Source organism: Strix uralensis, chromosome 7 (genome assembly GCF_047716275.1).
Source record: "Strix uralensis isolate ZFMK-TIS-50842 chromosome 7, bStrUra1, whole genome shotgun sequence".
NCBI lineage: Eukaryota > Metazoa > Chordata > Aves > Strigiformes > Strigidae > Strix > Strix uralensis.
The window spans coordinates 2,298,963-2,313,835 of NC_133978.1; the positions used below are offsets into that span (position 1 = coordinate 2,298,963).

Here is a 14,873-nt window from a genome sequence, read left to right on the forward strand (position 1 = left end):
CAACTTACGATGAGCACAGCTTATTATAACAGCATAATATCATGTTCACGTTGCTGAGTTCTAATTGAAAAGTAATGTGGTTTTAAAATAGGAGGAAAAAATAATTTCTGTTAGTTTTTTAACTTTATGTTTTTAATTTCAGATCTCCTTCCCCTTCCAGAGGAAGTTAGAGATGCCATAGCTTTAATGTCTGTTTTAGCTGCCACTCAAATGTTCACTTTCTGTACGAAAATCTAAACCAGGAGGTTTGCTATTTCTCCTGATATGAAAGTCATTAAAGGCAAGTATGCTGCAAGTTCAGGTGCTGGTGGGTCCAAGAGAAATTCTCATCCCCAGCAACATGAACTTGAAAAGAAAGACAGCCTTTCTTTTCAATGCAATGGTCCATGCAGCTGTAGCTTTCAATTTGCATCGTCACCACTAGCACATGGCTTTTAAAAATCCAAATGAAATCTCTCTTTATTTGGATTTTCAGGTGAAGGTGTAAGACGTAGGAAGTGATAGCAGCTAAATCGGGAGTTAAAGCCACTGCATTACTGACCTCAGAAGGATGGTCTGGAAGAAGGAGACCTGAACTAAGGAAAAGCTGGGTTATTAGTTATCATACTTTCTCCCTATATCTATCCATCTACAGCTACATGTAGATAGATGGAGATACACCGTTTACTTTTTCAGTGTTGTTTGCAATTAAGAAAAACCTGAAAGAGTAGAAAATTAATTTGATGTCCTTCTCCTTGGTCTTCTTTGGTGCAGGGCAGCAAATCCTCATCCGCAAGTAAATCCTCTCTAACAAGTCAAGATGTGTGGGTAACACTGTAGCACCCATCCCTCCCAGGAATGAGTTAGCATTGGGATAGCAAATACCAGGCAGGAGTTACTTATGAGCATGCTAACATGCCATCAGTCCATTGTCTCTATGAAAGGGCAGAAAACCCCATTTGTGTTTAGGGCAATGGCATGTCAGTGCTCCCTGGTTGGTGGGTGGGCACTGGTGACCTTAACTGCCGATGGGAGATATCACAGTCGTCTTATGCCAGTACTTTTACCCAACAGCTCACTGTCTTTGATGGGTGCTTTCACTGCCAATGGAGATGTCCTGGAACAATTTTGTGATCCTGATTTGTGAATGAGCTAATAAATTGCAATAATGTGACAGAGCTTGAAATGAATTCAGCTTTTCTGTAACGTTATGCAATTGACAGTAAAATAGGTAAAGAGCTGGTCTTTTTCTTGATAGTTTTGTTCTTTCCGATACCAGCGTTTATCTGAAAGGGACATTTGGAAGTTAAAAGGTGCATTTGTGCGTCGTGAGAGAGGTGGACGTTTGGTACCCAGAGGAAGAAACACGAAACAGGCATTTCTGATACAGAGGGACAGTATCTAGGAAATAGTTATTCTCTGCTATCACTGCCTGCTCTGCCCAAGTGTAACTGGGGTGAGCATCTCCCTTTCAGCTAATAGTAGTCCATGGAGACGGGAGAGTGCTCTTGACCTTGCAGGATCAGACTCTTAGAGAAGTCTGATGGGCATGTTACGGTCTTCCCCAACAGGATTTTGGTTTCATACCCTTGGGTATTTTTTTTTTTTTTTCTGCAATGGTTTGTCAAGGAACCTCTCCCCCGGCAAAGTGTACTGACCCAAACAGATTGATATCTGGAGGGAATGCTAGATAAGAAGGGTTTTGCATGCAGGGTGGGACCTCTGAAAGGATGACTGGCAATGCACCATAAAAAAACAGAGATTTGCCCCTCAAGTATTTGCTTTCAAGAATTCCCAGACTCTGGATCTTGGTTGTGTAAAATACACTGTCGCTGTGCCATGCTTCTGTCTGTTGCCTGAAAGTGGCTAAATTTTCTGAGCCCCACTAAAACAGGGTGGAGTTGAAGGTAAGAATCTCGTGTGGACATTACACAGGGTGCTTTTTATTTCACTTTCACCCATATGACCATTCATAGATTTACCCTTGTCCAAAATCACTTAGAAATACATAAACCTGAGCTTTTTGGAGTCATTTGAGCAGGTAGAGAAGAGGCCTGGCTGCCGTGGAAGTAGACATAGGAGCTCTACCACCATTTGCTTCATCTGCTCTTCCTAACATCGCTTTTGGATAACAAAGCCTCCTTGTTAACATCAATTTGATCCACGTCCTCTGCCACTTTTCCTTCACGTTTGGAATTGCATCTCTCTTAACTCAGTAGCATGAATCCAATCTAGAAAGCCTGCCATGATTTCAGGGTACCAGGCAAGTGAACAGCAGCCAAGTGCCATGAACAGATTAGACCCAGGTGGGTTATTCCACCAGGGCTAAAACACATGTGTTCAGAGGTATAGAAAAAATAGTCATTTATCACAACCTCATTTTTTTTTTTAGTGTCGCATCAGTTGAAGCAGCATGCTAAAAAAAAAAAGAATTAACTATATCTTAAGGATCTAGCTATATCTTAAGAACCATAAGGAGATGGACTCTCTTCTTTACTGGACACAGAAATATGGTTTCCTTTTGTGATATATTTTTCCCCCACCCCACCTGTGGCTCTTAGGCTCATTTCATGTGTGTCTTCTTGCAGGCCGGGTCTGATCATCACCATCCAAGTACTGCAACTCAAGTTATTCTAGTCTTTGCAGAGATTCAATATTTCTATCTACAGAAGTGCATTACCTCAACGATGGGTGATATAGTGATCAGACCAGCTGACAAAACTGAATACAAGGCTGACAAAATAGCTGTTAAATGAGCAGGTTTCTGTCACTGAGGAAGAAATTCTGGTTTTATCCACCCAAAATTGTTACATTCGCTCTTATCAGGGAGTTGGTGGTTGATTCCCATTTGGTTGCAATTTATGTCTAGTTGGCAGCGTGCAGGTGGAAAGAAGCCAAGTTTTCTATCAAGATGACAGTTTGGTAACAGATGTCTAATGTTACCCAACACATTTAGCTCATGTGATAGCAATTGTGAGCTAGTTTAGTAAAGCTGAGCAGTTGGGTAATTACAAACCTTTACTCCTTGTATTTTCTCATTTATCCTTTTTAGCCGCCTAGGTAAGATGATTTATTTTTTTGTTGTTAGAATTTTGGGAGGAAAAGCTTGAAATGTGTTTCAGAGTAATTGCCATCCTAGGAGGCAATCACTTATTTAAAGAGTTGGAAACCTCCAGCAGTGCAAGAAGCCACGTTTTCCTCTCCTGTTCTGCATAACAGGCATTGCCCAAATGCTTGGGCTGTGGCTCCTGCACTGCTGTTTCAAAGTCACAGGACATGTGGAAGATGGTATTTGCTCCTGATCCCCCTGATTACTCTAGTTTCTTGCATGTGATGCATGTCCATGCTGAAGAGGAGACTGAATCAAGACATTTTAATTAGCAGCTCCTTAGGAGTATATATTTTATTTGGAGGGAGAGAAAGAAGTGGTGGTCCCAAGCCCCAACTCTTCCATAGGAGGGCACTGATACTCATTAGGTCAAGGTTGTTACAGAAAGCTGGTCATTTGAGTGAGATTTCTGTAGGTACCTCTGCCATTCAGATTTGCAAGAACCCTTGGAGAAGAGTGTGGGAGATTCTGCAGGATGCCCATGTTTCACCTAGATCTGAACATCTCCTGTGCTGTTTTCTGACATCCCCTGTGGTGAAGATACCTCTCCTGTTAGCTGCAGGAGTGGACTATAAGCTCTGGCAGGGTTGGTTTGGCAGGATAGGTGACAAAACCTGGTTTCAATAAGCAAAAAAGTCACATTAAGAGTGCTTTGGGAGTTGATACCTGGCCTCCCACAAGCTCTTGTGAAAATCTCAGCTTTAATTTTAAAAGCTCTATATTACAGAACAGACTTTTTGTTGTTTCTCCCTGTTTGGATCACACATTCTCCCTATCTTTTCTTTTTGTGCACTTTCAGCTATGATTTTCTAGGCATTTTGACCTGTGATAGCTGGGGCAAGAAGCACAATTACCAACGTATCCAGAGAAGGGCTCTTTCTTAATTACGTCTACTTGAACTAGAGTCAGAAAACCCCAAAAATCTCAGCATAGAAAGTTTGAGCCTTGCATGTGCGTAGCTCCAGAATGTCACTGAACGTGGGTGTGACGCTGATCTGCATTCATGCCTCCAAGCTTGCCTGAGATGTCTTCCCAATACACGTCTTATCTATTAATTTAGGAACTTAAATAACCAACTCTTCCAGAGGTCAAAAAATCGTTTTCTTGTTTGAAAAGTCTCAGAGCACTGGCATACAGCTGCATATTTAGAATAGAAATGCCTTTCTCATTAGACTGCTAAGTACTGGATGGGAAGAGGCTGTGGCATCTGCAAAGTGGTACCCAGAAGAAATACACCCTGACCTGGCACACATGTATTTTTCCTTCAGAGTGCTTGGTTATCTTGCACAAGTGTGGTCAAATTGTCTCTACCATTCATCCCATCTCTGCTATATTCCCAGGGAATATCCTAAACATCCTTTCCCGTACCTGAGCATATCAGACTTCTTCAATCTGGTTCAGAACTGAACGTTTTCCTACAGACACACCAATACTGATTTTTAAACTTCTGTATTTCTTTGCACTGCCCTCTCAATGCCTTGAAAGGGTCCCTTTTCTTTTGGAGGTGATAAAATAAGACATGTTTTTCATTATAATTTTGTCAAGCAAGGAGCACATGCTGCAAAACCTTACGAGTTTCTGTTTAGGGAGCGGCATGTTCTAAATTTCAGGATGAGAATTATATCCAGGGTTCTGCTTTAGGAGATGGCTTGGGAATATTTGCATTTTGATATTTTTATTTAAGTGACTGAAGAGATTTATTCTTAAGCTTTGCAGGGCTGAAGAGCATCAGTCCTGTTAGTTTATAGGAATTGGATTTGAAAGTGGACTTTGACCTTTGTAGCTGGGAATAAAACAGAATTCAGATGTGACTGTTGTTACTAAGCATGTGAAGGGCTTGCTTGCTTGATTTTATGTGTTTTGGTTTCACTATATATTTTTGGAATTTCTTTTGGGTTTTGTATGCCTGTTGCACAGTATCTAGAAAACTGCATCCAATTTGTTTTATATGCTTCATTGCACTTGTACGTACTAACTACACATAAGCAGTCTGTCAAAGAGAATTAGCCAAGAGATTTCAAAAAGCAGTCACAATAATGCTGCAAATACATTTTCTAAGCAAAATAATAAATGAACACATTGTTTTACTTTAGAAGCCAGCAGCAGCATTTGGCTTCTGCGACTCAACACACAAAATTATTAAGAAGTTGGAACTGGAGCAGGAGATCCTGTCTCCCATTGAACCAAGGGGTTTTTGAGACAAATGGTGGAATTTGCAGGGGCTGGGGCTAGCGTTCTGCTTGCCTTGCCAGCACCATGCCATGTCTTACCTAGTTTTTGTCCTCTCATGTTGCATGATATGAACTATAAGTCATTTTTGTAGGACTTGGCTGTCTTTCAAAGTAAGAGGTATTACAGGGTAAAAAACATTTCCCTGCTCTGTCCCATATGTTTTTTGGAGACCCTAACCCTTCTGACACACTGCTGTTTGACATCTCATGCCCTGCTTGCTCAGCATTGAGAAATCCTCACTAGTTGCCCAGGGGAGAAGACAGGGTCCCCTGCCTCACTGGGAGCATGTGATGGCTTCCTTCCACTCCCAAGCCTTGGGTAAAGGTAATGCAGGGCTTCTTGACCTGAAGTGTTGCATTCATTATTCGACTGTTGAAGGGTAATTTTCCATGCTGGGATTCCATCTTCTTAGCAATTATAAATCATTAAGGGTATTTAACTGGTCTATACATTATCATGAAAATTAGACCTATCTCGTTGCTCTGTCACCCCTAAAATGATGTGTCTGCTGTGATTTAGAAGGGAACATATAAATATGTCTTTCCTTTAGAAAAGGTTTTTTAGTGACAGATTTAGTATGCACCTCATGATGAGTATAAAGCGATCAATAAGCAGCTGTGTCACCCAAGGTTATCCCAAGTTCAGAGCAGGCTTGGTACTGATTGGTTTCCAAAATCGGATGCATCAGGCTGCTGTGGCCACAGGAGCAAGGTCACCGAGAGGATCTGGTGACAGTATAAATAATAAAGCAAAGCTTAAGAAATTTGTCGACAGCACCCCCGAGATAAAATTGCGCTTTATTGCATAGGATTTGGGGCTTGATGGGGGGGACCTTTCACCTTTCTTGACATCTCTTTTTATTTTTCCCTTTTAACTTTAGGTTGGTTTTTTTTTCCTCTTTCTCCCCCCAATGTCAATGCAGTTTTAAATAGACTAAGAAGGTTGTTTGAAGGGAATAAGTCAGTAAATCCTTTCCATCACATTACTGAATTAGAGGCAGGCGTGATGAACAAGGTTCATTAAAAAGATAGACAGGTGGATACTTACATATGAACATGGCTAACACTATGAAGTTTTATCTTTACGCTAGTGTTACCATGCACAGGTGAAGCATCCAGGTGAAACAGTGGATTATGGTCTATCTGTTAATTGCAACACATTATGGCTAAAATTAAGTGCTGAAAACCAAACCAAATCCTCCTTTACACCCTCCATGCCTCTCTCCATAATCCCGTCAATGCTCTTTTCCCATACAAGTCTGTGTCACCAGCAGCCAAAGGTTGTATATGCACGGGGACTTCTCCGGCAGCTGAATGTCAAACTTTATTGAGTGGGTGGATCCTGTTCATCCATTTCCCCTCCGAGCCTTTCTAAAAATACTATAAACCTTGACAAGGAGCTATTTTAGAGGAATCATATTCATGAGGATAGTCATGGGAAGCTTATTTTGGCAGGCTTGCATGTGTTAGATTTGCATGCTTCCTTAGTCAAGGGCTTGGTGAACTTGTGTTGTGAGCCAGTTGGACATAGGCTTAAGAGAGAGCATCTGGATTTTGGGACCTCCTGGGTTGGGACTTCTACTCCAAGTGAGTTTATAGAGGAAAAGAAGTGAAGATATTCTTATAGGAATATTGATATGTGACTGAAGTAAGACATTTCAGGCATTTGCACACCAGCCCACAGCTTATCGGATCTGATTTCATAAAACCTGGCTGTGATTTCTCTCCAGGGACCTTAATGATCTTGCCATTTTCAATAAACATTTATAGAAACTACTGCCAGCCTGTGGATAAGAGAAACTCCTATGAGAGACTTTATCTTCCAAAAATACTTAAAGACACCAAAAACAAAAACCACCCACAAGAAGATTAATAGAAAATGTCAAAATGTAATGTTTGCTGGGTAGCTGGAGTTGAATTGCAGTACCAGACATTTGCATTGTAGGCATGCAGTAGGTATGTTTGCTTTTCTCACGCGGAAAACTGTGCACATTGGATCGATGCTATAACTGGGACCAGCAAAACTATGAGTGTGAATAAAAGCAAACTGTAAGAGATAAGATGGAAATTAAGCAGGTAAAGGCTGTTCCACGCTCATGCCATTCGGGTACAGTATTGCACAGTGCTCATGTTTGCACCTCTAAGAAATTTCCGTTTTTTCGCATAAAAAAATCCAGATATGAAGCCGAAGCTGCCTTCTTCGCCAACCTGAAACTGTCTGATTTCAACATCATTGACACCCTTGGAGTCGGAGGGTTCGGACGAGTTGAGCTGGTAGGTAACGTTTTCTTCTTTTCAGTTTGTGTGATGTCCTGGAATAAGTACTGTGTTATGAGTTTTTATTTCTGAATAACTGGAAGAAAATTATGTGATGGGATTATATATTTGCTAATGGTTGAAGAAAGCTGCATTATGTTTCCCAGTAAATAAAAATGTACAAATAAATGCCTTGCAGCAACCAAGAAGAATTTATGGACTGGGTTGAGAGAGGAGCACACATCATCTCTCTCCAAGTAGTCCTTTGTTTATGGTATTGTTTGCCTTTTAGAAACAACCTGAAGAATTGCGTGGCTGTTGAGTGCTAAAATTGAAAGAGCAGCCTAAAATCTTATTTAACCAAAACTGAAGTAATGGTACAATGTCTCCTCTAAGCAGTTTCTAGTTCAGGTCTGGAGACAGTTATCACGAAAGCTATACACTCAAAGTCTGAACTATGACAACACTTCACAGAAAAATACTTATTTTTTGCAGAATTTTAGAGAAAGGACAAAAACTGAGCTTGCTTTTTGCTCTGCTTGGATTTAGAGCTCTGCAGTCTTTATTAAAACAAAGCCTGAGCAGAAGGAAACTGAAACGGCAGCCGTTGTGTGACCCATTTGTGATATGACCATGTAAATACAAAAACTTATAATAGAAAGAGGGAGTTTAGTTTACATCATGGTGCTGACCGCAGAGAAGCTTCCGATACTGGACACTAGTACAGTATGATAGGAACTCCTGTAAGTTAGGAGCAGAAAAGGGAACAGAGTTACTGCTGTCATGATGAAACTCTGGGGAATTCCCTGCTCCATAACCCTACGGGAGCCAAAGGTACCCATAGTGCTGGGAATTGGAAAACCGACAAAATTAAGTGTTTCAGTGATTATTTGTGATGTAACGGGTAAATTCTGTGTTAAAAGTGTGACTCACTCCTCCATGTGATTTATTTCTGACTTTTCCTGTTTGGAAGTATGTAAAATGGTGTGGTGGAGAGCATGTGCGTGAGAAAGCTGGTCCCTTCCTGGGGTTTGGATTATTTATTTATTTATTTATTTATTTATTGGATATTAGCAACTGTTGTTTTGGAAGAGAGTCACGAGAGCTCAGCCGTAGCCTGGGAAGGCTGTCTTTTACCCACTCCTTCTATAGTCATCTGCTGCTGAGGATGTTTTAGAGCAGAAGTTTAATTCGGGTTGCACTCAACCTCCCTTTTGAACACCCTTCACCCTCTGTTGACAACAGCATAAAGCTCAGGAGATTTGTTTCCTAAATTAACATCACCACTGACTTCTCCACCTGAGGTGACCTGTAGTGATGGACCCACCAGTTTGGGGCTTGGTTTGATTCTTGTGAAGGAGTTTGTGAGGTTTGTTTTCATTTTTAAGGCTTTTTTGACTCCTGCTGTCAAATGTTTGAAAACCTCAAAGTGTTCCTGGAAGGTGCATGAGCTTGCCTTCATGAGGGGTTGCTTATGACACCCTCAAACCACAAGATAGGAAAGCAAATTGGACTGTTACTGATGGCCATGGGCCAGTCCTGTACCTCTGGTTTCTCACAGAATTCATTTGGAAGCTTTAAGGTGTTGACAAAAACTAAATCTTAGTGATGCATGATGCTTGTCCAGGTGTGAGGAAAAGCAGGAGTGGACGTGCTCTGTCACTTCAATGGATCAGATCAGATCAGGGTTGGATAGAAATATTTGGTTCTTAGGAGATGTCCAAATCCCTAAAACCTCCAAGAAGCCCCAGTGCCACCTACACAGCCTGCCAAAGGCTATTGATGGGAAAAATGTTTCTATCCTTGTAGAGATTTTCTTCAGGGGTAGGTGCCCCTCTCCTAAGCAGGAAAATGCTGGTGAAGCTAATTTTCTGTAGTTCTTAACCAATACTGAATTGCAGTGAATGCACACAGAAGGATAAAAGATATTTAAAATTTTAGCTTAACACTCCAGATTTTATTATTTTTCTTCGTTATTAAAACAAGAAAATATTCTTTTTGTCAAAACTGTGCCTAGAAAACCTCTTGCTTCTATCTTTTCCGTGAAAAATATATTTTATAATTCAAGGCTAAAAGTGATCTAATGCAAAATGTATCAGAAGAATTGACTTTTTCATTGCTTGAATGTGTTATGGGAGCCTGCTGGTGCATAGCAGCATTGGAATTTGTTCCTGGAAAACATTCACGTTTTTGCGCTTTCCAAGAGTCAAATTGATCAAATAAATAAAGTACATTGCAAGGAAGAGGACTTTTATAGCTTAACCTTGGCTGCTGTGGGTAAGCCCCCCCAGGGCAGCTCCGTACCCTTCAAGAGGGCAACTGGTGGTGTCTGGTTGGAAATTGGAATGTCTAGGTCTTAGTTTGGGTCTTGCTGGCCAAGGAGGTATAATGCTCCCATTGGTGTGTGTTTTAATTTGCAGATGTGGTTTGTATCAATATACACTGGTTTTCCAGACACCTCTGTGTATGCTGGCTGTTTGGAGAGGTCACCCCTTCAATGCATTCATACACAAGTACATGGTTTTTAGGCGAGACAGCCTAAAATTTAAATTCTTTTCAATTGTATAGAGATTACATGTGGAAATACCTTTTTGTCTTGCTTTTCTAGCTGGTTTTATTCTTTGTATGTCAAGAGACATTTCCAACAGATTTGCATTGATATTGTACATTGTTTGCTCAGGTTTTTGATGGCTACCTGATGGCTCTTGCAACATGCCTTGTCCTTATAGATGCTGTTCTCCTTCTTCATCCCCAGCTGGACTGTGTAATCAACTTTTATGCAGTCTTCTCTTGAGAAGAGAAACCAGCTGAGTAGTGGCTCTGCTATTTTAGATGGGGATTAGCTCTGCCACTGGAACAAGAGCCAATACAGGCTTTTGTTCACTTACAGCAGGACCTGTGTGATCCTCAATGTTTGAAAAGCAAACAGGCGGGTCAGAGACCACAGTCTGCCCAAGGGTGGTGGTGTCACATTCCTAGGACAACCCTCCCGCATTTCGGAGGGCTGCCAAGTAGGTGCAAGCTGCTCCGAGACACGTCTTGCTCAGCTGGTGGACACCTCCCTTAGCAGGGCAGAAAGAAAACAGTAGGAGCAGACTTCTTGGTTTTTAATAACATGGATTAACACATGCATCCACTATTTTTTGCAACTCAGCTTCTCAGCACTGTGTCAGTTGAGCGTCTTCTCTGTTGGGATCCAGGTGCCTCAGTAATACATTGGAATAAGGAATGTCATCTCAGGTTCATGTCCCATGAAGCACCACTTTGCAGAGGACGGGGATGTAGGTCAGGTGTCCTCAGCCTTCATAAATCACCTGTCCTGAACTTTATTGTTATTGTCTTTGTTCTTTAATTTCTTTTCAATTTAAGTCCTGTGTTTCTAATCATCTGCCCCAGGTCAGTTATTTTGGATTTAAATCAAGATTATTTTAGACAGCTCTTGAAATAAATATATTGGAGTGTCTGAACATACAGGATTAGAGTCATTATTGTGAAATCAATTCATGCAGGTGATGGCTGAGCACAGGTAGACTAAAAATCAGGTCCACGTCTGAAGACATGCCTTTTTATTGTATTGATTTATGCAGTAATCGCTTCCAACAATCACTCAGCGATGGGGAAGGAGATTTTAAATCACTCCTGTTGTTATAAATTTTGCAAAAATAATGTATTTTATCAACACCCCATCGGAAGCTTAATTGAGACTTGTTTTCAGCTACACCTTTGTTCACTTCTCAGGACTGATAAACCAGTGAAAACCTATAGACTTACCCACCATCCCTGCACGTACACAATCTTGGAGAGAGTTGTGCCTTCGGCACTCTTAGGGGCAACATATGGGTTTGGACATCCTGAAGGCAGCAGGCAATAGGCAGATTAAGGACAGTCTCAGTTTTTAGCCCTGACTTGACAAAACATTTAATCATGTTTTAACATTCAGCAGTTTTGCGGAAGTCGGTGGCACTTAGAGCACATATTTCAACCATATGGTCATTAAACCTTGGGCTGGAAGGGACCTAAAGAGATCGTCATCCAGGCAGAGACAATATACCTAACCACTTCTGACCAGCTTTCCCTAATTTGTTGTTGAAGTCTCTAGGGAAGGAGGTTCCCAGGAAGCTTTTTCCTAACATTTAACATCTCCCTGCTGTAGCCTGTAGTAGGCTTGAAATACAAATGCATACAACCCTTGAGGATGGGTTGTACGCATTTGAAGACCATTATCACATGAACTCGAAGCTCTTCTTTAAAAGAATAAATGTGCTTCTTTTGAGCTTTACATCTAATTCATGCTTTCTAGCCCTGTGATCATTCCTGTTCCTCAGTCTCCAGCTGGCTTTCACCTCTTGGAGCACCAGACATGTTAGTCCAATCTGGACCTTCCTCTGCTCAGGTAGAGCTGGACAACTAGGGACAGCACTTTGCCACCACTAAACAGTGTCCCTTTTATTTCAAGTCATCTCTTCAATTTGTAAAAATTAGTTTGAATTCCCTTGCTCTTCTCAAAAGTGCTCCCAACCCTCACTGGCTTGATTTTAATAGGTGCAGAGTTAGTAACATTCTTCTTATCTCAAGGACCCCCTTGAAGTCCTTTTGGCTTGATGGTGGCCACTAAAAGCTAAACTCCTTTATAATATGGAGATTAATAAAGATGCATAAAAACGAAGCCTTAGTTTCAGCCACATTTTACCGGGGCTATACAAGACCTTTTTAAAATGGACAGTATGGCATTTTTCATTTTTATTCATGTTTTAAGAGAAATCTGGCCACAGATTATGAAGTGCAATCAAATTTATTATAGCCTCTAGCCTGTTTTGTAAACAAAACCATTAGTGAATTAATTAGATGGTGAGGAAAAAAACACCATAATTGTCTTCCAATAGACTGATAGATGCATAATTCAGATATTTATTAGTGGAAATTTTTAGCTGTATAGCTATGCTTTTGTTCTAGCTATTACAAAGTTTTTTATTAGAAAGATCAGTCTTCTCTTTGAAATCTCTTAATTTTGATTTTTAATTGCCAGGAATCCTTTAGCCTTCTTCCTGTTGAAAGAATAGGCATTTAGGGTGCCTTAAAGATGATGAAATTGAGATTTAAGTGAGGGATTTAAGACCAGGTACCTGAGTAAATCCCACATTCTTCTGACAATGAAACTACTGCTACTGAGCTGAGCAAACTGCTGGTTATGAAGATCTGGCCCTTTTTCTTCCTTCCGTTCTTAACCATATGAAAGTTGCTTAATTTTAATGATATTGTCAGATGGGGCTGGACCACTGCAGCGCTATTTTTTTATTTTTCCTTTGATTTTTAATTCTTAATGGAATTAAATACAACTTTTGTAGATGGAAACATATTCTTGGTGCTTGTCTGCTAATGGAAAGGGTGATGTCAAAGTTCGGAAAGATGAGATGCTGTTTGTAGCCCATCAAATATTGTCAGAGGCCAGATCAGGATATGAGCTGTCAAGCCAGAGGCTTTAGCTCCGGTTGGAAGGAGGAATAAGACATAAAAATAGTGCTATATTGCAGACAAAGCCAAACTCAGGAGCAGGGCTGGTTCATGTGTGAAGTTAGAGAGTTTAGGTCCATGTGATACTTTCAAGAAACCACAGTAGTGAGTTTTTCCATTCGGTTTTGCATATTTTAGCTATATAACCCTTGTGCTATTTACTTTTTATTGGAATGATTTTATGCATGAAACAGTTTACATTCCTCACTGCTTTTTAGCCTTTTCCTTCTAGACATTTTTGAAAAATAATATTTACTTCTGGGCTTTATAGAAAGACACAAATTGTAATATATTTCCAAATGCCCTTGCTTATAAAAAACTTAGTTGTGCACGTTGTCAAGCATTGAATATCAATTTTCAGTACAGAAATCAAAACATAGAATTACAGGTTTTTGCACAGTTGAGTATTTGATTAAGCAACTTTAATTGTTAAATAGCTGAGGTTTTCTAAGGGCTGTACATTTTTTAGTGTATACTTAGGTGTATTCATAGAGTGTAATTTTGCAATTTATTTTCCTGTAGAGTCCCATAGTGTTCAGATTGTGATACGACATTTAATGCTTTCCCAACCAGTTGAATCTAGACTTTTTCAAAGAAAATAAGGTCACTGTCACGGACAGTTGCCACCCTGCTGCCCACTTGTAATTAATTCTTAATTCATCTTTCAAAATTTCAGCCTACAGAATACCTTTAAGCCTTCATTTTTACTCCATGATTTTTCTTTCCATCTTAGGTCTTTTTATTTAGTCTTGACCTATTTTCCAGCCTAACCCAGTCCAATCACCATGCCTGTTTGTACACAGCATGCAACTAACCCAAAACTAACATGATGTTGAGCACAAGGTGGAAAGGATATAGTGAGAAACACCAGGTAGCCTGCTTATAATTTGGATATGCAAACTACAGTTTCTCTTTAAGCCTTAGGTCAGGAGAGTGGCTGAATCTGGCCTTAAGGAGATGTGCAAAGTACCTTCAAAACCCTAACAGAGAGACCTGCAATACTGAGCACCACAATAGGCTTGAAAACATAAATATGCATGAGATATTCCCTCGCTAGACTAATAAAAAGAAACGCTGGTAAGAAAGCAAGTTGTAAGGCAAAGAATATTATTATGGAGAAATCTGTTTCATCCTGGAAGAACATAAATATATTTAGTACTAAAAGCATGCTGTACTCTTTTGCTAGGTGGGGGGAGACGTCACCGCTTTGTTCGTGCAGCAGTTCAGCTGTTGGGATTAGGAGAGCTCAGCTTGCAAGTGCTGCGCTCAGCAACAGCTGCTGCTATTTTTGTTGGTTTGAATGCATCTAGCTGGGAAACGGCGGAAAATAAAGGACCTTGGACATACTCAGCAAGCAAAAGCATTTGCACTTCGGTTCCCAAGCGCTGCAATTGAGTCGGTTATTTTTTAATATGATACAATGGTACTCACGTTTCATGATAGCACAGATTTCTGGCTCCGTTATATCCGAATAATACACATATAGCAAAATGCACAGCTAACAAAAGCCCTTTGGAAAGGCATCTTTGTCATTACAGAGGTATTGCCGTGCCCGCACGGGTAGTTCAACAGGAGACATGAGCAAGAAGAAACTTGTCTGTGTGTTGTGGACACGAGAGTTCAAGAAAAGCTTCTGTCCAGCTCCTAAAAGCTCACCATTACTGTGTGTTTAGGAAAAAGCCATGTCTCCAGAGTAAATGAAATATTTTTTACTTGCACAAACTCTGCTCCCTGTGTGTTCCCATTGAGCTGAAAGCCCAGCCAGCTCCCTTGAAGATCAGCAGAAA

The 14,873-nt window shown here is 40.5% G+C and overlaps 1 protein-coding gene across 2 annotated transcripts in view; it reads left to right on the forward strand.

Moving 5' to 3' along the window:
- Positions 1–14,873, forward strand: part of PRKG1 (protein kinase cGMP-dependent 1) — a 535,590-nt gene that overhangs the window by 495,124 nt on the left and 25,593 nt on the right. For both annotated transcript variants that reach the window (XM_074874162.1, XM_074874161.1), the window contains exon 10: positions 7,497–7,593. In XM_074874162.1, the coding sequence (XP_074730263.1) occupies positions 7,497–7,593 (97 nt within the window). The remainder of the gene's footprint in view (positions 1–7,496; positions 7,594–14,873) is intronic.